General features: G+C 41.6%; 1 protein-coding gene across 1 annotated transcript; it reads left to right on the forward strand.

The window, feature by feature from the left end:
• Window positions 1-73: 73 nt before the first annotated feature.
• Window positions 74-19,094, forward strand: Psmb1 (proteasome 20S subunit beta 1). The gene is made up of 6 exons (XM_076926547.1): window positions 74-253; window positions 4,266-4,373; window positions 5,129-5,210; window positions 7,560-7,689; window positions 17,153-17,259; window positions 18,599-19,094. The coding sequence occupies exons 1-6, from the start codon at window positions 144-146 to the stop codon at window positions 18,782-18,784; spliced, it is 723 nt and encodes a 240-aa protein (XP_076782662.1). The 5' UTR covers window positions 74-143; the 3' UTR covers window positions 18,785-19,094.
• The last annotated feature ends 7,995 nt before the right edge of the window (window positions 19,095-27,089 follow it).

A 27,089-nucleotide genomic window follows, 5' to 3' on the forward strand; every position in this document is an offset into this window, starting at 1 on the left:
AGCCAGACGCAGGTGTAGACCTCCAAGAGCAACGAGATCTGGCTAGTTCTGGCTAGAGGAGCCCGGTGGGGGCGGGGCGAGGGAAGCGGAAGTGAACCGGCCCCGGTGGCCATTTTACCGTGAGACAGCAGGAGTTAGGAGAGATGCTCTCCACAGCAGCTTACCGGGACCGGGACCAAGAGCTGGGAATGGGGCCTCACGGTTCCGCCGGCCCTGTGCAGCTGCGTTTCTCGCCTTATGCTTTCAACGGAGGGTAAAAGCCCGGGTCTGCTGCGCTCACCTTGCTCGAGCGGGCGGTGTGGGAATGGCGGGGATGTAGCCTGCGGCCCAGCACTCAAGAGATGTGCATGGACGCCTTTGGTGCCGTTTACTCCGGCAAGACGGGCTCCCACTGTAACCTTCCCCTCTATGGGTTGTCGTTTCGTAGGGCTTGAACAGGTTTCTAAACTCAACGGGTGAACATGAAGTTATGATTCGTCTTGGTTGTTCGACGAGTAGCTGTTTCTGTCGCTGAGCTGTCTGCTCATTCATTATTTTAAAAAGGAAAATAGCCTGATTAACCAGACTTAATTTCACGGATGGAAAGTGAAGGTTGTTTTCTGTTTTTCAGACGTAGCCCGCTGGGCAAGTTCTACTGAGCTGCATTCCCCAGCCTTAGACAGTCGGACCCTTCTGTGTGTTTATTCTTACTCTCAAATTACTTGTGCATTTTAATCATCCGCTCAATTCGAAGGGATGTTTTTCCTTCATATTTAGGACCTTTGACAATACAGGGGTATTTTATACATTGAAACAGTCAGGAAGTCTTTTTAAGAAAAGCAAAACCAGCTAGGTGGTGATGTAGCACACCTTGAATGCCCACAAAGTCAGGTAGTTCGTGGCCAGTCTGGTCTACAGAAAAAGTTCCAGGAGAGCCTGGGCTACACGGAGAATCCCTGTCTCAAGAAAGAAAAGCAGAAAGGTTAAATACGTCTTTAAGCGTGTTGGGTGTTGGTCATACTGAGAGTGAAAGGTTGATTTTAGCCTTGGTCGTGCCTTTTGAAGAGCAAATCTGAATGCATGTACTATGCAGGTTCCTTTCAGTTACTTGAGCTACTTTATAGGTTGGGGGAGACTCAAGGTGGTTACATTTTTTGTAAACTTCAAGCAGTTAAGTGAGTATTTCATAATCTTAGTTCTTGGCTTTTGGCATTTAAACAGCTCTGGTCATAGAGCTGGTGTGAATTAGAACCGGTTTTAAGTTCATCGTGTTCTCAGCCTTGTCCAGTTTCGGTTTGCTTTTCCAGTGTGCTGTTTAACTCTGCAGGTGAACACTAAGTAGTTGGTAAGGTGTGGTAATAATTTCAGGGAGTTCCGAACGCAGTTCTCACGATTCACTTTTTAACCTTTAGTTCTTCTTACCCATCACTTTGTTCATAGTTACTTACACCTGTCTTATCACCTTTCTCCTTTGTACCTTTAGCACTTATTGCAACTAGCCCTGCAAGCAGTCTCTGATTCTACAACATGATATTAATTTCTCTTGGTAGCTTTTGTAGTTTTGTCATTTCAGACCTTTTCATGCCTGATCCCTGGGAACATACTTCCCAAGTCTTCTTTTTCTGTAACTTTATTTCTCAAAAGTCCTCTCAATTCTGGCCTTTGGGAAACTGTATCTAACTGCATTTTCTGTTCTCACCATGACGCATGTTAGTAAACAAAACAAGCAGGGTCATTGTTCCTTACAGTTATTGCTGCTCCTTGAAAATACCCCTTTTGATGATGTCATCACCCTGCTTATCTCAGTTTGGGGGGAGGGTGTTTTCCTCACCAAACACATCTAAGGAGTTGTAAAACCTTGGTTCCATACATTGGTGTTGTATTTGAATTTGTCCTTCTTCCCCCTGTCATCCATCCTGTCTGTCTTCTGTTACACCACTCTTACTGGAGCAGTATTTATGCCCCATTCCACATACTGTATTATTGTCAGAATTGTCTTAAAGCCTCACTTTGCAATGGAATCTTCTCATTCTTGTTCTGTGTAACCTTCAGGGCTCCTTGCTAGACTCTTTTTTTTTTTTTTTTTTTTTTGGTTTTTTTTCGAGACAGGGTTTCTCTGTGTAGCCCTGGCTGTCCTGGAACTCACTCTGTAGACCAGGCTGGCCTCGAACTCAGAAATCTGCCTGCCTCTGCCTCCCAAGTGCTGGGACTAAAGGCGTGCGCCACCACCACCCGGCTCTTGCTAGACCTCTAAACTCTAGCTTGGCACTTGGAGTCTTCTAAGCAGTCCGTCACACGAGGAGTGTGTATATCTCTGGTAACATAACAGTGACTACCTTAACTAAGTTGCTTGAGTGGACAGTATTGATATTTTTTCCCTTCTGTTGCTGTTCATGGTATTTGGAATGCCATTCTTTTTTGCTTTGGAGTTTTAGTTCAAAACTTGCCTCAGTAAAAATAGTAGGTAATGTTTTCTGGATGTTTATTTCCTACAAGGAACTATGTTAGGTACTTTATGTGAATTACGTGTTTAATTCTCACACTCTGTAACACAACAGGTACTGTAATTACCATCAATTTGAACATGAAGAATTTATCTAAAGTCACACAACTAATAAGTGGCATGAGTAATTCCAGTGCCAGGCTGCTTAGTCTTCATATAGTGCCGTCCTACTGTATTTTTCAGTGGTTATTGTTCACTTACTAGAAGAACAGGCAAATGTCAGGTGGACTTTATAGTTAACTCATTTAATCCTTATATATAGCATACAAATTATGGGATAGTTACTGTTTAGTAATCTCATATATTTTAAAGAGATTGAAGTTTTTAGAAGTTGTTTGCGTGAGAAAGCAACAGTAGTATCTAGGTTCTACTTTTGTGGTTTTTCTCTGGGGCTCTTCAGTAAGTTCAGAAATTGTACAGAAAGAAAAAAGCTTTCTTTTTTGACTATGGTATGACAGCTTTTGTGCACATGTGCGTGCACATACACACACACACACATACAAACCTGCTTTGTGATTGGATAAAGTTTAACTTGGAGAACCAATGGATATTTATTTATTTATTTATTTATTTTTCAGATTTATCTATTTATTTTATGTATATGAGTACACTGTAGTTGTCTTCAGAGACACCAGAAGAGGGCATCAGATCTCATTATAGATGGTTGTGAGCCACCATGTGGTTACTAGGAATTGAACTCGGGACCTGTGAAAGAGCAGTCAGTGCTCTTAACCACTGAGCCATCTCTCCAGCCCTGAATTTTTATTGGGTATGACAGGAGTATGGGTCAGGAGATACTTAAAGAAGCAAGGATGACCCAGAATCAACTGTATCATAAAAAAGTTTCCTCCAGTACAATTGACAACTTATAAACGCTGTGGCTCTGGATTTTTGTACAACTTGTAGGTAGCTCATGAGTTGGAAAATCTCTTCTTACAGTTTGGCTGGTCAGAGTCTCCTCCCCTAGTGGCTAAGACAGTGTCTTACTATGTAACCTTAGCTGGCCTAGAACTCAAAGAGCCTGCCTTTCCCTCTCAAATGCTGGAATTGAAGGTGTGCATAGGTGTGTGTTGTGGAGTGGGGGGTGGGGGGGGAGGGGCAGCTCCGAGAATCTCATGAGTTTGCCCTGGATATAACTCAGTTTCCCTCGAGTATTTACCTTAGGAGTCTCACTAGTCTCCTGCCCAACAAGGGATGTTTCAGTTCAGAGGAGAGACTGCTCTAGACACCGACTGTTCATCTGTTGATGTTATCTAGCAGCTCTCCTGTAAGGAAATAGAGATCTTCTTTTCTGAACTCAACTTGCTTGTAGGACTGTTATCTATACCTGGTCTTCAAGACTAGAAACAGGTTGCTTTGTAATACCACTGTTTGCTATACATGAATATTTGTAATACCACTGTTTGCTGTACATGAATATTTTTGTTCCTTAATGATGAAGATGTCATTCAGTGTCTTTACCGCTTTTTAGTGAGGTACTGGAACAGTATGTCCCGTTTTACATTCTGTGTAACATAGCTGAGAAAATTGAGGCCTTCAGAGGTTTATTTGCCCACTGGCTTATAACTGCTTAATGGGGAGGGCTCCATTAGGCTCTAGGTTAGGGATCTTCCAGGATGACATGTAGTCAGGAGTCCTTTCCTCCAGTCATTTGTCTTTTGTTTGAATTCCACTTTTATGTCAGTAAATTTACCCAGATAGGGCCTTTAGGACACACTGCTATTTAAAGGGACAGAATTGTCACCCTAAAGAATTAATGTTCGTTCTTTCTTTAATTCATCAGTACTGTATTGGCAATTGCTGGAGAAGATTTTTCCATTGTTGCTTCAGACACTCGGTTGAGTGAAGGATTTTCAATTCATACCCGAGATAGCCCCAAATGTTACAAACTGTAAGTCTTTTTTTTTTTTTTTTTTAAGATTTATTTTAAGTATATGTTTGTTTTGTTTGTATATATGTTTGCATATCATGTGGATACTGGAAATTGGACCCACCTAGGTCCTTTGGAAGACCAGCCAGTGCTCTTAACCATTGAGCTATCTCTCCAGCTCATAAGTAAATATTCATAAAGACATTTCCGTGGCAGTTGGGAAGATTGTAGCTAACCACAAAACTGTGTTATACTAGAATTGAAGTGGAAATGGAACCAGCAAGGCTTGAGTTCTTTGCGTAGAAGTTTAAGGTGATAAGGAATAGAAAATAAGGAAGGCAGCTTTGCCATGTGTCGGTCCTAGGCATGGCCCATATCTACCATAAGAAGCGGTGAAGTCTTGTCTTCCTAGTTCCTGGCTACCCAGTTTTTCTAACTCATTAGCTGTTCTTTCATAAGGAAATTAGAGTTAGACTTCATTAGTCATATGTTCATATTTTTTTAACTTCATACTGTTTTCTGTAGAAATAGTCAAATTTATGAACTTGTGTATGACCCTTGGGTGACATCATACTTCACCTTCTCTAGCTCTGGATTGTAAAATAGTAACCCTTATTTTCTTTAGCCTAATCATGCTATATCTTTGGCCCACCTAAAATTAATTTGGTGTAAGGAGGTGTTGGTATGTCTACTCCCATGCCTCAAAAGCACTGGCTAGTTGTCAGTTTGTGAGCCTTGCTTTATCAACTCATTGTCCTGAAATTGGCTTTTTACAGAACAGACAAAACAGTAATTGGCTGCAGTGGTTTTCATGGAGATTGTCTCACTTTGACAAAGATTATTGAAGCAAGATTAAAGGTAGGTGCTTTTGAACATGTCGGCTCTGTGGAAACAATTCACAGCACAGCAGCATTTAGAGAGACAGCAAGTTAGCAGGTGGAGTTAGCATATCCTAGAAATAAAGCAGTACCAACACTGGCTGTTGAGGTCATTCAAGTAACAGGAAACTACAGCGCAGTTTAGAGGTCTGCTAAAACCTCTGTGTCATGTCAGGGCTATCTACCTTATAGATGGCTGTTCTTCTGAAGCTTCTCCTCTGAAGTGTGTCATGTCTGGCTGTGGCAGAAGGTAGCCTGGGCAGCTGATAGATAGGAGCATGGTCTGGAACTGTGTGCTGACCTTCCTTCCCTCCTTCACAGCATTCCACTCTAGACAGCACAAACGGAAAATAAGTCTGGAGCACAATGAAGGGCGGCAGCCCATCCGTCACCTGGCAGCTTCAGGAGTAGGGATGGTGTCTTAGGGTTGTTTTGGAGGGTGGGCGTGACCACGTTCTCCGTTCTTGGTCACTTAAGGGGATACATCATATAGTCATGAAATGTTTACTTACACTTGCTGTGGGGCTGTGTAGAAATTATTTCACAGTATTTTAGAACATTTAGTATTGAAAGCTTCAGAAATTTATATTTATTAGCAGATAAATCATGCCTTCTAAATCATTTACTATATCTTATCTTAGAAATTATTCTGTATTTGTCTCCTTCTAGTCATATAGCTTTTGTAATTGTTCAGTGTTCTGACCTTGACTTACAGTACTTAGGCTTTACTTCAGAAATGCTTGTCATGGGACTAAAAAAATTCAACCAGGTGTGCTAGTGCACACTTTTAATCCCCATCAAGAGACAGGAAGGCAGATCTCTCTGAGTTTGAGGCCAGCCTGGTCTACAAAGTGAGTTCTAGTGCAGCCAGGAGGGTTATTACACAGAGAAACCCTGCCTCAAAAAACAAACAACAAAAATGGTAAACTTAGTTCATTTTATGCTTACAATTTTTAAGGAAATTCTTAGCCTAATTATTTAATTCCATTTATCTTATATGTATGGGGGTTTGGTCTACACATGTTTGTATACCGTGGGTATGTCTGGTACTCGGAGGTTAGAAAATGTTTCCAGATTACTTGGAATAGTCTATAAATGATTGTAAGCTGCCATGGAGGTGCTAAGAACCAGGCCTAGGTCTTAACTCTGCTGAGCCATCTCTCCAGTCCCTGTGGTCATGTTTTTGATACCATTTCCTTGGTAGACAATTTGAGAAGTAAGACTGCTGAGCCTCGATGATGTGTTCGTCCAAGAGGGGCACTCCAAATGATGCAGTCAGCTGGTTTCTGCTTATAAAATACCAGATTATAAATACTTTAAAACTCAAAGGCCATTTTATTTCTGTCACAGCTGACCAGTTAGATTAAGAAGGCAGCCTAAACAGCATGGCTATAATCGAGGAAAATTTTATTTGTAGCAGCAGGTAGCAGGTTAAGCTCCTGGTGCTGATTCCATTGGGGTGCATAGTATAGGAAGAGATACAGTTGGAACACCTTCCCCAGGCTCACCTTACATGCCCTGCGTGTTATATTGTTGAATTAGTAGTGCCTGAAAGGAAGAGGGGAGAGTAAAAAAGCTCTTTAAACTAATCTTCTGGACATTCTTCCTCTTAAAAATCTTTTTGGTTGTTTGTTTTGAGACAGGGTCTCTCTGTAGTCATGGCTGTCCTGGAGTTTGATGTGTAGACCAGGCTAGTCACAAACTCATTTCTTGAATGCTGGGACAACTGCATTAATCTATTCGCTTAAGATAGGGAACCACTACAGACCAGAGTAACGACTCAACAAACAGTGAGTTCATTGGTTATTTGGAGGAGCATGAGCACCTGAACGCAAACTGCATCACCATCCACCCATCCAGCATAGACGACACTTCAGGAAGGCTGCTTCCCCTGAAGCCCCTCCCTTCAACATACAGGCAGCTGAGTGATAGTTTTCTTCTTCTCAGCAATTGTTAACTGTTTGTATAACCCTGAGGAAGGCCCTTGTGAATCTTGTTGGTTCCAGCTTTCCTGGCACATGTCAGGTTTATTCCCATCCCCAATCTTGCTCTTTTTTTTTTTTCCGGGAAATGTTTCTGATCTGGAAAAAAAAACTTACTACTGACCATCGCAAGTATATGTAATAAACTATTATTTTATGTTAGTAACATTGTCTTATTTGGTCATGAAAGAAACAAGCTTTTATGTTTTACTAAGGAATGCTTATAGTGTGTATTGGTTGTTTTTGAAGCCTGAATCTGTCTCTACTGAATCTCTCCGTTGTCTCTCTGTTTCATGTCCCCCACCCCCACCCCTCCCCCTATTCTACTAAAAAACAATGCATGAAAGATGTACAAGCACTCCAATAACAAGGCCATGACAACTGGGGCAATTGCTGCAATGCTGTCTACCATCCTGTACTCAAGGCGCTTCTTCCCTTACTATGTTTACAACATCATTGGAGGACTTGATGAAGAAGGTAACATCTTGCTTTCTGTCAAAATGCGAAAGTGTTATTTCATAAATGTGTGTGCTTCTGCCTGGAGTTGAGCCATTAGTCCAGCAGCTTTGTTCTTTGATCATGAAAGTCGAACAAACTGAAGCTAAAAGATAAATGCCATTCAGAGACACACAGCAAGTACTGTATATGGTACCTGGTGACCTGTTAGTTAGTTATTTGTTTTCTCAGTATATGGTATTTGTTGATAGCTGTTATCTTTCATCTTACAGCTTACATAGCATAATTAATTCAAATAGTTCTTTTTTAAAAGATTTTATTTTTATTTTATGTTCATTGGTGTTTAGCTAGCCTGCGTGCATGCCTGTGGGGGTGTGAGATTCCCTGGAGATAGAGTTAGAGGCAGTTGTGGGCTGCCAAGTGGGTTCTGGGAATTGTACTCAAGTCCTCTGGAAGAAGAGTAGCCACTGCTCTTAACTGCCAAGTCATCTTTCCAGCCCCTCAAATAGTTCTTGAAAAGGAATTTCTGGGGCTGGAAGAACTCATGGTTAAGAGCAATTGTTGCTCCTGCACAAGACCTGAATTTAGTTTCCAGCACCAACATGGTGGCTTACAACCATTTGTAACTCCAGTTCCAGGGGATCTGATGCCCTCTGGGGATATTAGGTGTACATGTGGTACTCATACTGCTGTGTAACAGACTTTTCCTGGGGAGATGTAACACACACACATCTACTCACCCACAAAGGTAGCCCACAACAGACCAAAGTACAGATAACACCAAGTCCAACCTGGTGAACCAGTGAGTTGTATTGGGGTTACTTATAGGAACAGAGATGACTCAAAGGCAGCTGCATCACCAAAGCGGGAAACCTGAAGCACAGTTAGAGCTTGCAGGTAGTTCAATAGATTGGAGAATGTTCCTTCTAGGTAGATGAGCGACACAGTTTAATTGGGCGACACAGTTCCCAGGCAGCTTAGCTAATGTCTGCTTCTTTTCTGTAGCTTGGCTTTTCATGAAAGTGACTGTCAACAGTATTTATTGTTTACTCTTAAAGTGGGGGGAGGGAAGGCTTATAAATCTGATTTGTTTCAGGGACTTCCTGAAGCAGTTGTAAGTTGCTTACCTTTTGTCTTAGCTTCCCTGCAGGATGAAATGTTTTAATCAGGAAGGAAACTGCTACACAACACATTCATACATTCAGGCAAAAGATGCATACTCATAAAATAGAAATAAATCTGTTTTGGGAGGGTTTGTTTGTTTGTTTGTTTTAAACATAATATGGTAGTACATGTCTATAACCCCAGCACTTGGCAGCTGAAACAGAAGGATTGTATTCTTCGTGGACTATTCAAGACCTTGTCTCCAAAAACAAAGGTGATTTGGGTTAGTTAGTACCTGTAGTGCTCTCAGAGTACATATCTTTTTTTATTTCTTTCTGTCAGAGTAAGATAGGATATATTTTGTAAGACTTAGGCTGGATCTGGTAGCACATGGAATCACAGCACTTAGAGAGGCAGAAGAGTCTCTGGGTCTGAGGCTAGCCTGGTCTACATAGCAAGTTCCAGAACAGTTAGGACTATGTAGAGAGATCCTGTCTCAAAAAAACAACAACAAAAGATTTTTGTGAGTCTGAGTGTATTTGCTCCCCCGCCTCATGTTTTATTAGTTCCTGGAGAATTCTGTGCAGTGTATTTTGATCATAGTCACCTACCTTCCCATTCCTCCCAGATATACCACTCCCTAATTTCCTTACCACCCAACTTCGGATCCTGTCTGTTTTCATCTTTAAACCATCAAGTACAGTTCTCATTACTCATACTCTTGGATGTGTGGCCTTCCACTAGAATGTGGTCAGCCTGCTAGGGGACTCACCCTTAAAATTGACTCCCTCTACCAACAGCTGTCAGTTGCCAAAAGCTCCTTGGCTAGGATGGTACTTCTTGTCCACTTCCTTCTTCATGCTGGGATGTTTGTCTGGCTTGAGCTTGTCAGGTCTTGCATACAAATCACAACTGCTGTGAATTCCTGTGTGCAAGTGCCCTTCAGTGTCCAGAAAACAGTTTCTTTGTTCACCTCCCACCTCCAGCAATCTTTTCATCCACATAAATATACATAAGGAAAATGAAATCTTAAGAAACCATTGTAGAAGATTGACTTTTTTCATTGTGTGTGGAGGTGTGATATGCATGTAAGTGCAGGTGCCTTCGAAGTCCAGCTGTGTCAGAGCTGCTGTTTATTAGAAGCTGTGGCGAGCTACCCAGCAGGTGCTAAGAATCCTAGCTTCCATCCTTTGAAGAGCGCTAAGTACACAGTCTTAACCACTGAGCCATCTCTCCAGCCCAGATACTTGTTTTAAGATTGGAGCTAAGACTTAAGAAAAAAAAAAATCAGTCTTTGGGAGTGGTGGTATAAAAACAACGTGTTATATGTATGTATAAAATTGTCAAAGAAGTAATTTAATTTATAAACATTATACAGCCAGTATCTACAATAATCTTTTAAAATAGCAACTTTAAAGAGAAATCAGGCTGTGTAACTGATCTGTCTTTTGCTGCCTGGATCACAGCAAAGGGCTCTGGTGTTGGAATGTAGGTGAAACTGAGGACTTTAGCTCAGGGTTAATAAATACATTTCACCCCTGCCTTTCCTCTCTCCAGGGTAGATGGGTCCTCTGAGCCTGATACATGGAGTCTCCCTGGATTGTTTCTGACCATCACAAAGAAGCCTTGCCCCTTGCTTGAGTCCATTTTTTATGCTTTTTTTTGTGTCTTCTTTGGTGGTGTGTGTCTTTCCCCTGATCTGATGGAGGTGTTGAGTACTATTTTGGATCTTTGCTGGGTTCTTGTGCTTGGTTCTGACGCTTCACAGTGGCCCTCCAGGTTGATCCTCTTTACTGTTTCCTCATCGTCTTCACCTGTCCTGATTTTCTCCACAACTGCACCTTATTGGTTCCTCATTCTTGTTGCCTATGGATAGTCTATCTTTTTGTCTGTGTAAAAGTAACTTTTATTCTCTTGATGTCAGAGGCTTACTGCCTTCGTCTGCTAATCTAGGCTTAGTTCTGGAAGCTTCTATCCTAGGCCTAGAATGTTTTCAGCCTCTGAGACTTGTTGCTGAATAAGCTCACTCTTTTTAGTTCTTTCTGAACTCTGGCTGGCTGATTCATCTCAGCTGTTCTGGCTCAACACTCTTCTCCATGCTGACTGATTCAAACTGGCTTCTCTCAGCTTCTGACTGAATTGCTCTGCTTGGCCTCATAGTAACTTTGGCTATCTGTTCTAATCTTCTGGCTCCTCATTCTCTGGCTCGTTCTATCCTCACTTGTGTCTGCCTTTTTCTCTCTCTGCAACCTGTCTGTGTACAACTGTCCCAGTGAAACTGTCCTCTCTTTCTGCACTGCTCTCTCTTAAGTCACCTCTTTCCCCTCTGTTCTCATTCTCCTGCCGTTCTCATGAGAGTTGAAATATCCTACTCAGTCAAATCTCATTTGTCCCTTTTCTGCCACTCATTGACATCGTTTTCAAATATGGGTGCTTCCTTCTACAAACTAACTTTACGTTTATTGTTTAGGATTAAAGATGTGTGGTAAGGCTGAGCTACACTACAACTAGAAACAGGTTTTTCCAGTAAACAACACAATCCTGGGGTTTGCAGTGTGATCAGATTTCCTGCAACAGTCTTGTTCTGCTTTTTGAAAATTCCCTTGTTTATTTTTTAAATTCTGCTGTTACTTTTATTTCTAGTGTCTTAAAGTTTTTTAAAATTATACTTTTGTTACTTTATTAGGAGTTCTATGTTCTCTGTATTTTATATTGAGGCTCTTAATTATGATGGAGCGTTAATTTAGGGCTGTTCCTTCATCATGAAGAGGGATGCACCAGTTTGATTAGCAGTCCTAAGCAATATTGAAGTATACATTATTACTACTATAATTTTAAAAAATTCAGTTCTTTGATAATTTCATACATACATATAGTACATTACAGTTTTCATATACCGCAAGATGAGTGATCTTTAGTCTACTAGGCTTACAGCTGGAGCTTTCTATTGGTCAGTTTTCTATTTCTGTTTCATGCTTCTCTTCTTTCTGTCCACTCAACCTAGGTCACCAAGTCTGCTAAAATCTCCAAAGACTCGCTGGCTTTTAGGTAGTAGGATGGGTGTTAAGTATGTTTAGGGTTTGAAATAAGCCTTCCTGACTTTCAAAGTTTCAGTTGAATAATGCGATGTTTGTCTGGGTCTACCTGTTTCTCCCTTACCACTTTCAGTGTGCTCCCTTTGTTGTATATACTAGGTGGGCTTTGGTGTGATTTGTTTTTTTCCCCCTAAGACAGGGTTTCTCTGTGTATCCCTGGCTGTCCTGGAACTAGCTCTGTGTTGGCCTTGAACTTAGAGATCTACCTGCCTCTGCCTCCTGAGCATTGGGATCAAAGGTGTGTGCCACTACCACCTGTTGACTTTTTTTTTTTTTTTTAATTAATAATATGACAAGGAAAGTCTTTTTTTTTTTGTTTTGTTTTGTTTTGTTTTCTGATTTTGTCTGTTAGGTGTCTTAAATGCCTCTGGATTGGCATCTCTCTCCTCATTTTTTTGGTAGTAGGGTAGGGGGAGAACTTTGAGAAGATTTCTCTGTATCAATGGTTGTCCTGGCATTCCCTCTTTAGACCAGGCTGGCCTTGAACTCAGAGACCCACATGCCTCTGCCTCCCAAGCTCTGGGATTAAAGGTATGTGCTACCTGGTGTCTCTTCTTAACTCTGAGATTTTTCTCTTATGATTCTTTTAAACATGCTTTCTTTGCCACTAGAATAAGTTCTTCTGTGCCCCTGACTAGTTGATTTGGTCTTTTCACAGTGTCTTGGTTATGCCTTTGGTACTTTCTCACTATTTTATCTTTACTGAATTCTTCTGCCTTGTCTTCAAGCTCAGATGGTCTGTTCTCTCAGTCAGTGATCCATTCTGTGCTGAGACTTTCCACTGGTTTTAATTTTTTTAATTTATTTTTTATTTTTATGATTTTTTTTTATTAACTTACTGTGATTTGTTTCTGGTGTTTGATTCACATTAGTCTTTCTTCAGTATTTCTATCCTTTGAATTCCTCTTTGATGTAACCATCACTACCTACTTGATTTCTTTGTTAAGATTTATTTTATATGTGTGATTATCTGCATATATTTATATGTATCATATGTATGTCTGGTGGCTGTAGAGGCCATCAAATCCCCCAGAACTATATTTGTGATCCACTATGTGAGTGTTGGAAACCAAACTTAGAGTTTGCATTGAACTTCCTCTTCAACCAGAACCCCTTCCTGATTTATTCAGCTGTTTGTACCTTTGAACATATTATTTTGAATTTTCTGTTTGGGATTTTATCTAACTCTGGTTAGAAGTGACTGTTATAGGGTTAATAGTTTTTGGAGTTGTGTTGGTTTTTCTAGTTGAAATATTCAAGTGGAATGTGGGTGTGGTAGTCTTGAATTATAATTCAGAAAACAATTTCTTAGACCAGGACCTCTGGGTTCCTCATGCAAGCTCCATCTTCTTCCAAGAAGGATACTGCTTGGGGAGAGAAACTACAACAGTTTGATATTACTATAATGCAGTTGTGCTAGCCACTTAATAATGGTGTCCTTTTAGACTTCAGTAGCTGTTGGAGGGTAAATAACCAAGGGTAGTTAGTATATAGCATGTTTGTTGGATTTTAGTTAATAAGTTAGGAGTGGGAGAGAAGTAGGGTAGATAAGGATTAATATTAGGTTGCCTCAAAAGTCATTCATCATCAAGATGGATGAAGTGGCCAGGAGGGGAAAGCTGGGGTCCTGTTAAGGGCTGCAGATTTGAGAGATTGTTTAAGTTATGGAAATTTATAATTACATAAAGAGGGGAAAGATCAAGGACAGGAAGATGTAGGAATTAAAGGGGGAGGGTGTGTGAGGTGTGGCTAAAGAATAAAAAAATTGCCTTTGGGGCCAGCCTGATCTACAGAGGGACTTTGTGAACTGCTAGAACTAGACAGAAGAAACCCTGTCTTGAAAAACCCAAACAAACAAAAACCCCTAAGTTATGTACAAACAAAAGCAAAACCATTATGAAACATGCAAGAGTAGAAATTAAATAATAGAAAATAAGAGTTAAAGGGAATATTTGCAAAAGTAATTGCTGGCATGGGTTGGAGAGACAGCTCAGTGGTTAAGACCACTGACTGCTCTTCCAGAGGTCCTGAGTTCAATTCCCAACAACCACGCGGTGGCTCACAACCATCTGTAAATGGGGATCTGATGCCCTCTTCTGGTGTGTCTGAACACATCGACAGTGTAGTCACATAGGTTAAATAAATAAATCTAAAAAAATAAATAAAATAAAGAGAATATTTCAAAAAAATGTATTTTTTAAAAAGATTAATTGCTGGCACATTCATGCTGAATTGAAAGTGGAGTTCTCAAATTCCCCTGGTGTGCTGGAGGGGAGAGTGAGATACATTTTCCCCTGCAGTCTGTGTTCTTGGGGTTCTCTGGTGAAGCTAGAGGCCCGCTTCTGTGGTTGTCTCTGGTTTCCCCAGGGATCTGGTCCCCAGTACTATTATTTCTTAAGCCACAGCTTGTGAATGATCCATGATTTCTTGTGGTTTGGGTTTGAGAAAAAAATTTTTAATTTTTTAATTTTTTTAAGGTCTCAGTCTGTAGCCCAGGGTGACCTTGAGTTCTCCTCCTACCCTAGCTTCCCAACTGACAGGGTTACAGACAGCAGTCACCACACTTGGCTCCACAGTTGTTGTTAAAAGACCTCTTCTAGGGGCTGGAGAGATGGCTTAGCATGTGCTACTCTTTGAAAGAACCCAGGGGTTCAGTTCCCAGCACTCACATGGCATCTCACAAAGGTCTCTAACTTGGGCTTCAAGGGACTCCCACGCCCTCCTCTGGCCTCTTCAGGTACTGCACATGTCATGTACTTACAGGCATGCAGGCAAACACTCAGACACATTTCCTAAAAACTTCATCTAAAATTGTAGTGATGTGTTCTTTGATAATAATTTAAGCTATATATAAGCATATGGTACTTTCCAGTTTTTCTCAAAGGTAGAAAATTTTAAAGTTTGTTTTTAAGGTTAGTTCCCTGGGCGGGGTGTGTTTGCCATGGTGCAGATGTGAAAGTCAGAGGACAACTTTCCAAACAAAGTAGGTTCTGAGGATCACTTTCAAGTCAACAGGCTTTGCAGCAAGTGCCGTTACCACTTTTCTGGCCCTGGCCCCAGTCTTATGGAGCTTGAGTATATTAACCTTTTCAATAACTGAAGCCAGTTAGTTAACCACACAAGTTAGAGCAGGATGGAGCAGTTTGGCTCCAGGATTTGCTTTCTTTAGCTTTTAGACAGCAGTGTGTTTTTGAGTGAGTGCCAACTTTCTAATAACTTTTAAGGTGCCTATAATTCTTTGGTATTTTGAATATTGCAGACATATTTACTTATGTTAAAAATAAACAGTAACTTCGATGATTCACAAAGACTACACAAAGTCAAAGTATCTTGGCAAGGCAGTTGTGTTTGCAGAAGACCACTAGAATTCAAAACAGGCTGGCAACACACCAGGGTTATTATCCTGATTTTTTTTTTTTTAAATTTATGTATGTGTGTACACTTTAGCTGTCTTCAGACACACCAGAAGAGGGCATCAGATCCCATTACAGATGGTTGTGAGCCACCATGTAGTTGCTGGGAATTGAACTCGGGACCTCTGGGAGAGCAGTCAGTGCTCTTAACCTCTAAGCTGTCTCTCCAGCTCCCTATCCTGTTTTTGTTTTTTTTGTTTGTTTGTTTGTTTTTGTTTTTTTAAATATCCTTGGTGATAGTACCTCACCCCATTGGTGAGAACTCAGCGTCACTAACTGGTACAATGGCTAATGGGTGTGAATATTCAGGAAAAATGATTCCCTACCAGGCTGCTTTTGATTTAATTTTTTTCTTATACATATGTAAGAAATGAATATATTTACAATTATCTTTTAGGATAAATCCTGCTCTGCACATGAAATTATTGTGTTATAGGTATGAGCCTGTTTGCATTGGACAGTTACTGATGCCAAATTATTTCTCCAAAAGACATAATTTGATTTCAGTGGAGTCTCCAAGGACCACTGGTTTGCTGTATTGAGTTGTGTTTCTCTTACAGAAATAAAAGTTACTCTTGGCCTGGAGAGATGGTTTAGCATTTAGAGTACTTGATGTTCTCAGAGGACCTGTTTGGATTCCAACATACAGTTTGGGCAGCTTACAGTTGCCTGTGACTCAGTCCCAAGGAATCTCTTGGTCCTCATGGATACCTATACATATGATACAGACATTCACATAGGCATACACATAAATAAAAATAATCTCTGTTTTTTACGTTATTCCTTATTCCAGTAATTCAAAACAAGCTGTAACATTTTGGGCAAAGCAAAGCTGTTAACAGTACACACACATTTGTGTTTTGCTAAAACTCTTTATTAAGTATTTCCATTAAATAGGGTTTGGTGGTATTTGGCAGAGGTGGTTCTCACCGTGTACCTGAGTGTACCATGAATTTACTATTCTCCTGCCTTAGCCTAAAACATGGTGTCTTAGTTAGGGTTTCTATTGCTGCAATGAAACACCATGACTAAAAAGCAAGCTGGGAAGAAAGTTTATTTAGCTTACATTTTCATATTGTTGTTTATCATTGAATAAAGACAGGTTGGAACTCAAAACAGGAGGAACCTAGAAGCTGGAGCTGATGCAGAGTCCATGGAGGGGTGCTGCTTACTGGCTTGCTCCTCATAACTTGATCAGCCTGCTTTCTCATAAAACCCAGGACCACTGGCCCAGAAATAGCATCACCCACAGTGGCTGGACCCTCCTGCAGCCTGCAGCCCAGTCTTAGGGAGGCCATCAGTCACTGACTAAGAACATGTGCTGCAGGTTGGCTGCAGCCCAGTCTTAGGAGGCAGTTTCTCAGTTGAGGTTCTATCCTCTCTGATGACTCTAGTTTGTGTCAGGTCGACATGAAACTAGCTGACGCATGTGGTTTTTTACAATATATTGTTAAAGTGTATGTTTATTGAATACTAAAAAGGTATATACAATAAGTCTTTGGTATTACTTAGATTTAGCTCTAAGAAAAATTTAGAAACTGTTGGGCCTATGCTAAAACTATACAAGTTTATTTGTTAGAAATAGCATGAAAATTTTGGTTAGAACTTCAAGTAAGGCCTATGATCACTATTCAGTATGTCTGAATGACCTGCCTGCCCAGGGCCATGAGACGCGAGCTGACCACAGTGTTAGGTCACTAAGATGCGCTCCTCTTGTCTCTGACCTCATTCCATAAGGAATAGTGTGCTGGGCTCCACTGCACCACAGTAACTGTGTTCTGGTCTTTGTCAGAAGTTTAGCTAAGTCAATAGCACTCTGCATTGTGCTTCCACTTCCTTTTACAGTGTTACATGTACTCTTTCTTCTTTAAGGAAAAGGAGCTGTATACAGCTTTGACCCAGTGGGCTCTTACCAGAGAGACTCTTTCAAGGCTGGAGGCTCAGCAAGTGCTATGCTACAGCCTCTGCTCGACAACCAGGTAATGTCCTTGAGTCTCTGCCTGTGGCAACGTGGGCAGCTGTGGTAAGCTCCAGTTTCTCATTCTGCTGAGAGCTGCTGACATCTTCTGAAACCGCTTTTTTCTCTGCTCTGCCAGTGTCCCTTAGTCCTCACCTGCCCATGGCTTTATGGACTCTGTGTGCAGCTATTGGTCATGTCTTGTCTATCCCACACTGTCTTTTTGTGGTTGTTGTTTTGTTTTTTTGTTTGTTTGTTTTTCGAGACAGGGTTTCTCTGTGTATCTCTGGCTGTCCTGGAACTCACTCTGTAGACCAGGCTGACCTCGAACTCAGAAATCCACCTGCCTCTGCTTCCCAAGTGCTGGGATTAAAGGTGTGCACCACCACTGCCCGGCATATCCCACGCTGTCTTTACCTTACATCACACAATGCCTCCTTACTGTTCCTGGGTTATAGTCCATTTCCCAAACTTTTAATTTGTCCCTTTTTTTTTTGATACCATCTTGATCCAGACCTGCATTTATTGGGTTTTCGCAGAATACTTTCGGCCTCCAAGCTCAGTTAGCTAATCTGTGCTACTCATGATTCCTGTGCCTTGCTTTTTGCTGCTTGTGTGTTCATCTCACCTGTGCCACATTCTGCCTCTGCTTTTTCCTGCATGTCTTCTATCTGATCCTGCACTTTAGTTAGGAATGTTTGATGCTCTTCTATTTCAGTACCTTCTAGTTTTGATCCTATTGCCATTATAAAAGTACCATGACCAAAAGCAACTGAGGGAGAAAAGGGTTTATTTCAGCTTAACAGTTTGTACTCTATAATGGAGGGAAGTTGAGGCAGGAACTGAAGCAGAGACCATGGAGGAATGCTACTTACTTCCTTGTTCCCTATGGCTGCCTTAACCTGCTTCCTTATATATACAGCCTATGATCACCTGCCCACAGTGGGCTGGGCCTCCAACATTAGTCACTAACTGGAAAAGGTCCCACAGACTTGCTTATAGTCCAGACTGATGGAGACATTTTCTCAGCTGAAGCCCCCTCTTCCTAGATAAACCTGCCCAAACTTTTCTGAAGGAGCTGCCTACTAACAGGGGCTGTCTTTGTCTCCTCCCTCCATGCTGTATTTCTTACAGTATCTATATCTGCCTCCGTGTTTGTGCTTTTGAGAAATTGGGAGCTTTGCCCCATTTCTGTTGTGTTTAACTGGGGACGAGAATATCCTTAATCTGGAAGGCATACCTATATGACCTGATAAATACAGTTCAAATCCTGGGACATGGAGACTCATGCTGTAGGGAGGTTGGGGCCTTCTTTAGCTTTGGGGTTACATGATGCTCCATATGAGTTTCTGTCTCTCCAGGTCGGTTTCAAAAATATGCAGAATGTAGAGCACGTCCCCCTGACTCTGGACAGAGCCATGAGGCTGGTGAAAGACGTCTTCATCTCTGCAGCTGAGAGGGATGTATATACTGGAGATGCCCTCAGGATCTGCATTGTGACCAAAGAGGGCATCAGGGAGGAGACTGTTCCCCTGCGGAAAGACTGATGTGTGGGCCATGTATTGGAGCTGGGGCACAAGTGTGTTTCTTTGTATTAAAAAGAAATGTAAAGTACTCATTTTCTTACACTGTGTCTTCTCTAAGCATGACAAATTGGTAAGAATTTCTTTTGGGGTTGGAGAGATAACTCATCAGTTAAGAAAGTATGGCTCTTGCAGAAGACCTAAGTTTGATTCCCAGCACCCACCTGTAACTCCAGTTCCAGGGGATTCAGTGTCCTCTTCTGGTCTCAACAGGTATATGCACATGCCCACATACAAATAATGTAATGAAAAATAAAACCACTAATAATTTCTTCTTCTTTGTCTGGATATATTCATTTATTTTGAGATTTACTTTTCATTATGTGTGTGTTTTTGTGAACACGTGCCACATGTATGCAGGTGCCCAGAGAAGCCAGAAGCAGGCGTCAGTGCCCTGGAGCTGGAGTTAGGGTGACTATGAGCTGTCAAATGGGTCATTTAGAAGAGCCACACACTTAACTATTGAGCCATCTCTTCAGCTCTATAATTTTGTATTTTAAGAATAAGGAAAGTGGGGGCTGAGAGATGGCTTAGTGGTTAAGAGCACTGGCTGCTCTTCCAGAGGTCCCGAGTTCAATTCCCAGCAACCACATGGTGGCTCACAACCATCTGTAATGGAATCTGATGCCCTTTCCTACTATGTCTGAAGACAAGTGACAGTGTATTCACATATATACAATAAATAAGTCTTTAAGGAAAAAAAAGAATAAGGAAAGTGAGTCTAAGGAGGTGGCTCAGTGGGTGAAGTCGCTTGCCACCAAGACTGACAACCTGAGTTCTGTCCCTTGGATCTGTGTGGTGGAAAGAACTGAACTATGTAATTTGCTCTCTGGCTCATAATACACACATATTTTGTTTTCTTTTTTGAAGATTTGTGTGTGTGCATGCACACTCGCGTGAGCCAGAGGACAATGTTGAGGTGCTGGATTGGAGTCACAGACAGTTGTGAGGCACCCTGTGGATGTCATCCGCATTAGGGTCTTATCATGTTGTTCTGCGGGCATTAAGAGCAATGGCAGCACTGTGTACTGTTTGGGGGACCTCTGGGGCCTTCTTAAATAACTCATAGGAAGGCATCCCACACTGGGCACTGGGATTTGTTTAATAACCCACGGCTTCTGAGATCATCTGTCTATCCATGCAGCATACCTCCATTCAAACTTTTTTTTTTAATTCTATTTTTAATTAGCTTATCAAGTGGTTGGATTCTATATAGATATATGACTTATTCATATGCTCTGTTTTAATTAAGCCTTCTTCTACTTCTTTGTCACTATACCTCTGTCCCTATCCATGTTTAAGCCCTGCCAGCCCTTCATTTTCCCTCCCATTTTCATATCACGTGTTACACTATCTTCAACCACATTAAGCTTCCTTCCCTATATCCTGTTTTTAGTTTCCAAGTTTCTACAGACATTCCAAACTAAACACTCAAACCTAAAACTTCATAATACCTACAGTTCACATGAATGCACACATTACTGTTTGATTTTGGAATCTTGGATTATCTCAATATATTTTCCAATTTCATGTATTTTCCTGCAAATTTCCCAATTTAATTTTTATTTACAGTTGAATAAAATTCTACTTTGTACATGTACCATATTTTCATTACCAATTCTTCAGTTGGTGAACATCTAGCCTGCTACCATTTCCTCAACGCTGTGAATAAATGTGGACATGCAAGTATCTCTATTGGCATATAAATTTCTTCTGGTATATGTCCAGGAATTGGTATAGCTGGGTCCTATAAAAAGTATGTTTTTGCTTTTTTTTTTTTTTTTTTAAATTTTCATTCCAGCCGGGCAGTGGTGTCACACGCCTTTAATCCAGCACTTGGGAGGCAGAGACAGGCAGATTTCTGAGTTCAAGGCCAGCCTGGTCTACAGAGTGAGTTCCAGGAGAGCCAAGGCTAACAGAGAAACCCTGTCTTGAAACCCCCCCCCCCAAAAAATTTTTTTCATTCTGATCTCCATAGTGGCTGCCACTAGTTTACACTCACACCAACAATGTATAAGGGTCCCCTTTACCCAAATCAGTGTCAGTACTGCTCATTTGTGTTCTTGATAATTTTGTTTGTTTGGGTTTTTGAGACAGGGTTCCTCTGTGCAAGGACCTCCTGCTGTTCTGGAACTCAAAGCAGTAGACCAGGCTGGCCTCAAACCCAGGTCTGCTTGCCTCTGTCTCCTCAGTGCTGGGATTAGAGATATATGCCACCACTGCCTTTTATATTCTCAATGATGTTCATTCTGACGGTGGGAGACGGAATCTCAAAGTGGTTTTAATCTGTGTTTCTCTGAAGGCTAAGGATGCTGAATAATTTTTAAAGTGATTACTAGCTGTTTATGTTTCTTATGAGAAACTCTACTTACCTTTGCTGTCACATTGACAGCCTGGAGTAACATGGGAAGAGGAAACCATTATCACAGACCAGATCGGTCTTTATGCAACCAGATTGGTCTGAGGCCATATCTGTAAGAAATCATCTTGATTGATGATCAATAGAGGAGGGCCTAGCCTGCTGTGGACAGCACTATTCTTACGCAGATGGGGCTTGATCTGTATAAGAACGCTAGCTGGGCCTAGCAACAGCATATAACTCCAGTTCCAGTGGCTCCAACTTTTCCTGGCTTTCCTGGGAATCTGCACACACGTGGCACACAGAGGAACATGCATGCATACACAAGTTAAAAAAATTTTTTTTTGGAAAGTGCTTGCAGCAAAGGAAGGAAAAGAAAGCTAGCTGAGCATGAGTCATTGAGCAAGGCAGTAAGTGGAATTTTTCTAGGATTCTTGTCCCAGATTCCTGCCAGGAGTAGCTACCTGAACTTTCCTCAGTGATGCATTGTAACCTTGGAGTGTAAGCCAAAGGGTTCTTTTCTCTCCTGTGGTGCTTTTGGTAGTCGTGTTCTTCACAGCACTGGAATGAAAGTAGAACAGAGACTTGAACCAAGAGTGGGATTCTTGTGATGAGCCTGTGTCGATTTGGAAGAGTGGGGAAGTGTTTGGAACTTTGAGCTGGAAAAGAACATTGAGTCCTCAGAACTCAATGGGTTGTTCTGTGGGAGCTCGGAAGATAATGCTGTGGAAAACAGTAAAGGCTATGAAGACCTGGATTGTGATGCCTTCAAAGAAAGACTGTCAGGGCCAGTTGGATTAAGAGTCTGTGGTTGCTTTTTAGTTAAGGCTGAAGAATCAGCTGTGATTAACAAGATACCAGCACCCATTAGATGAAAACTTTCATTTATCAGGACATGGATTCTGGTCATCTGGGGTAGAAAATCAGCTGTGATTAATAAGAGGTTATCACTTAAATAAAGTCTGGAAAGTATTTACTAGGGATAAACACACAAAAACTGAGGTCTAGTGGGGTCAAGTCTGTATCTCAAGCTGTTAGCTGAATTTGGCAATATGTAAGAGTCACCCACCTGCTACTGGTTTTAAAGGCAAGAAAGGAAAGCTCTTGATTGAAGGGGTCATAAAGAGAAGCTGAGGCCTGGCACCGTGTGGCAGGGTTGGGGTACCTGCAGAGATGCCCAAGAGGCTATTGCAGCAGAAAACCTGGGATATTGGAGAAGCTAGGACCTGGGACATCTGCCAAGAACAGTGGCAAGCGAAAAATGAATCTGGCCTGAGCCTGCACAACCACCATGTGTGCCCGGGATGGTAGAGTCGGAGAGCCCTTTAGAACACAGAAGATTGTATCCTACAAGAGGACAATTGGACGTGTTAGACATTGATCTACACAGCTAGACTTTGGTTTTGCTTAAGTGTGTTGTTGGTTTAGGCCTTGTTTTTTCCCTTTTGGAATAAGAAAGTAATTTGTCTTTTTCCACAGGAGCCCACATTTAAGACTCTGGGTTTATGAATGAATGAATGAATGAATGAATGAATGATTTTTGAGACAGGTTTCTCTATGTAGCCTTAGTTGACCTGGAATTCACTATGTAGACCAGGCTGGGCTCAAACTCTCTGCCTCTTTAGTGTTGAGATTAAAGGTATGTGTCACCATGCCCAGCAAGACTAGATTTTAAAAGAGACCTTGTACTTTTTAAAGATTTAATTAATTAATTAATTAATTAATTAATGTTTTTATTTAATGTATATGAGTACACTGACACTGACTCACCAGAAGAGGGCATCAGATCCCATTACAGATAGCTGTGAACCACCATGTGGTTGCTGAGAACTAAACTCAGAACATCTGGAAGAGCAACCAGTGCTCTCAAGCCTGAGACCTTGGACTTTGAAAGCACTGGAATTTTTAAACTTCAGTTTTATTTTTAAGAGGGGGAGGAGGTGTATGCACATTCATACAGGTCGCCTTGGAGACTGGAGGCATCAGATTCCCTAGATCTGGAGTTACATCTGACATGTTTGCTAGGAATTGAACTCAGTTTCTCTGAACTCAGTTTCTCTGGAAATGCTCTTACTTGCTGAAGCATCTCAGTTGATTTTTTTTTTTTTTTTTTTTTTGGTTTTTCAAGACAGGATTTCTCTGTGTAGTCCTGGCTGTCCTGGAACTCACTCTGTAGACCAGGCTGGCCTCGAACTCAGAAATCCGCCTGCCTCTGCCTCCCAAGTGCTGGGACTAAAGGCGTGCACCACCACCGCCCGGCTCAGTTGAAATTTTTTTTTTTTTTTTTTTAGTTCTGGCTGTCCTGGAACTCACTCTGTAGACCAGGCTGGCCTCGAACTCAGAAATCCGCCTGTCTCTGCCTCTGCCTCCCAAGTGCTTCAGTTGAAATTTTTAAAGACAGTTTTTTAAAAACTGTATTTTATATTATACTAACTTGAAATTGATGACAAACAAAAAGCAAAAGGTTATGGTTTACCAGTGATTTGTTTGCATGCTAAGTTGGCAAGGAGTGAAGCATCCTGATTTGTCTTCTGGGAAGAGGGAATTGGCTTGATCACACTGGGCTGTGGCCATGTCGGTCAGAGATTGCTATGTAAGGGCCCAGCCCGCTGTGGGCAGCAGCATCCCTAGGTGTGCAGGCCTGAGCAATATAGGAAGCCTGATTATAAGGCCCCAAACAAGCCATAGAACAGATCAGTGTGCAGTTCTCCCCCATGATTCCTACCTTCAGGTTCCTGCCCTAACTTCTCTCAAGAGATGATGACCGGGAAGTGTAAGCCAGATAAATTCTTTCCTCCACAAGCCTTTGGTCATGGTGTTTATGAGATCAACAGAATGAAACAGAAACAGTCCCATAACCAACTTTTTAAAAATTAGGATATGGGGCTGGAGAGATGTTAAGAACGCTTATTTGCAGTTAACACTTATGTGCTTTTTCAGAAGACCCAAGTTTAGTTCTCAGCACCTGCATGGCAACTCTGGACCATCTCTAATCCAGATCCAGGGGATCTATACCACCTTTTGGGATATGTGGGCAATAGGCATGTATGTAGGGAAACACTCATACACATAAAAAAAAGTAAAAGTAAAAAATGGGTTATTTTTAAAAATTAATGAGTTTGTGTATACACACAGACACACGCACATACCTGCGCCATAGTGCAAATGTAGGGGTCAGAGAACAATATATCAGTTCTCTCTTTCCACTATATGGACTCTGGGGATGGAACTTGGGCAGTATTGTGTAGCTATTTCCTTATTAAAACATTCCACCCTGCAGGTAAGTGCTTTAAGACAGAAGGCAAACAACTTAAATGACCCGAAGGGAATCCCTGAAACTGACCAGATTCACTAGGACCCTCCCTCCATGATTACACGATACAGACTGTTGAGAGTTACTCTCAGACAAACCAAGCTACAAAGAAGACTCTGAGACTAGACCAGTTGCCTGGAAGCAGAAACCAGCAGATCTTCCTGGAAGAGGTTTAGACCTGAGACACCCAGAGAGGACACTTTCCACCTTGTTGAGCTGCCTGTAGGCTCTGCAATGTGATCCAGATTCCCAGCTTTTGTGAGCTGTCATCTTTGCTGGAGTGGGCTTTGGTTTTGCAGCTATCTTTGAGTCGTTTCTCCTCCTAGAAGTAACTCCTCACCCATATTGTAAATATCCTCAATAAAACTCACTGGTTCACCAAGTTGGACGTTGGTGGTGTCTATACTTTGGTCTATAGTGAGCTCACTTGTTGGGAGCCAACTTTAGCAGAAAGCGGCTAGATGATCTTTGCAGCCATCTGGAACCATATACCCTGATAGAGACTTGGTTTTCAATAGCCTACAACAGCTGAAGCACACTCTGACAAACATCTTGTTTATCCCACATAGCTTGTTTTGCTGTTTAGTAACTCCAGCTGTATGGTGCACGTGGTAAAGTGTCTTCACCTGTGTTCTCCTGCGTGTGCTTATAAATACCCAGGATTTCCTTTCACTAAAAGAGATGGGACGAGACTTAAGACCTGACCATGTACCCTGTCTTGTCTTGTCTCCATTCTTCGAGTCTCTTGCCCCTCCATCTCCGCCACTCTCTCTCTTGACCAGAGCACTTAGCCCCAAAGCGTGGGGCAGTGTGGACAGCAACATAGTAGCCCCAAAGTGTGGGCCAGCACAGGCCACAACACTCACTCTGGAAGGTGAGTAGATGGTATGTTGTCCCTCCCTAGGCAAAGTCTGCCACATAACAGTGGTCAGCACTTCCCCGTTTGTTCTCTTGGTGTGTTTTCATTGTCGCTGTTCTTTGTATGGTCTAGATAATAACCCTCTATCAAGTAGATAGCAGAGATTTTCTTCTGTGAGATTTTCTTCACTTGGTTGACTTTTCTTAGTTGTACAGAAACTTTTTATTTTCTCAAGCTCTCGTTTGTTAATTGTTAACTTTATTTCACATGCAACTGCAGTTCTATTCACAAAATTCTTATCTATGCCTATGTGGTGACATGTACTCTTTCTTTAAAAATATTTTATTTATTTATTTATTTATTTTGGCTTTTTGGTTTTTTCGAGACAGGGTTTCTCTGTGTAGCCCTGGCTGTCCTGGAACTCACTCTGTAGACCAGGCTGGCCTCGAACTCAGAAATCTGCCTGCCTCTGCCTCCCAAGTGCTGGGATTAAAGGCGTGCACCACCACTGCCCGGCATTTTATTTATTTTTATGTTTATGAGTATTTTGCCTGCATCTATGTCTGTGCACCATGGAAGCCAGAAGGCATCAGGCACTCTAGAACTTTACACAGATTGGGAGACACTTTCTGGATACTGGGATTCGAACACAGAGCCTCAGGGAGAGCAGGCTCTCCTGATCTTAACCACTGAATCATCACTCTATCCCCATACTCCCTACTTTTTGCTCTAAATGTTTTAGAGTTTCAGATTCTATGGCAGGGTGTTAGTTTTTGTGCAGGACGAGAGAGAGAATCAAGTTTCATTCTATATACTTTTCCCAGCAGCACTTGCTAAGGGATGGTCTTTTCTCCGATGCATATTTTTGGCAGCACTGTTGAAACCAGGTAGCTGAAGATGCATGGACTTACATTGCATCCTCTGTTCTGTTCATCTAGATGTCTGGTTTTGATTTTGAGCCAGGCCCATGCTCTTATTACTATGGCTCTCTGTAGCATAACTTGAAGTCAGGTATGGTGAGGCCATTGACAGTGTTCTTTCTGTTCAGGATTGTTTTGGAAATCTTTTGTGCTTCCATATTAATGTTAAGATTTTTGTTGTTGTTCTCTACATTTCTGAATAATGGTCTAGGATTTTTACTGAAATTGTATTGCATCTGTGTTTTAAGGTTTAGGTTAGGGTTTCTATTGCTGTGATGAAACACCATGACCGAAAAGCAAGTTGGGGAGGAAAGGGTTAATTCGGTTTGTGCTCCTACAGCACTGTTCGGTATTGAAGACAGTCAGGATAGGAACTCAAACAGGGCAGGAGCTGATGCAGAGGCTATATGGGAATGCTCATACTGACTTGCTCCTCAAGACTTGCTCAGCCTGCTTTCTTATAGAATCCAGGACCACCTACCCAGGAATGGAACCACCCACAAAGAGTCCTTCCCTAAGTCAATCACCCATTAAGAAAATGTCTGGGGCTGGGGAGATGGCTCCACAGTTAAGAGCACTGACTGTTCATGAGTTCAATTCCCAGCAACCACATGGTGGGTCACAACCATCTGTAATGGGATCTGAGGCCCTCTTCTGGTATGCATGAAGACAGTTAAAGTGTATGCACATACATAAAATAAATAAATTAAAAAAAAATCTTTAAAAAATGCCTTACAGCAGGATCTTATGGAAGCATTTCCTCAGCTAAGGCTCCTCCTTCCAGATAACTATTTTCTGTGTCAAGTTGACATATGATT

This window comes from Arvicanthis niloticus, chromosome 28 (genome assembly GCF_011762505.2).
Source record: "Arvicanthis niloticus isolate mArvNil1 chromosome 28, mArvNil1.pat.X, whole genome shotgun sequence".
Taxonomy (NCBI): Eukaryota; Metazoa; Chordata; class Mammalia; order Rodentia; family Muridae; genus Arvicanthis; species Arvicanthis niloticus.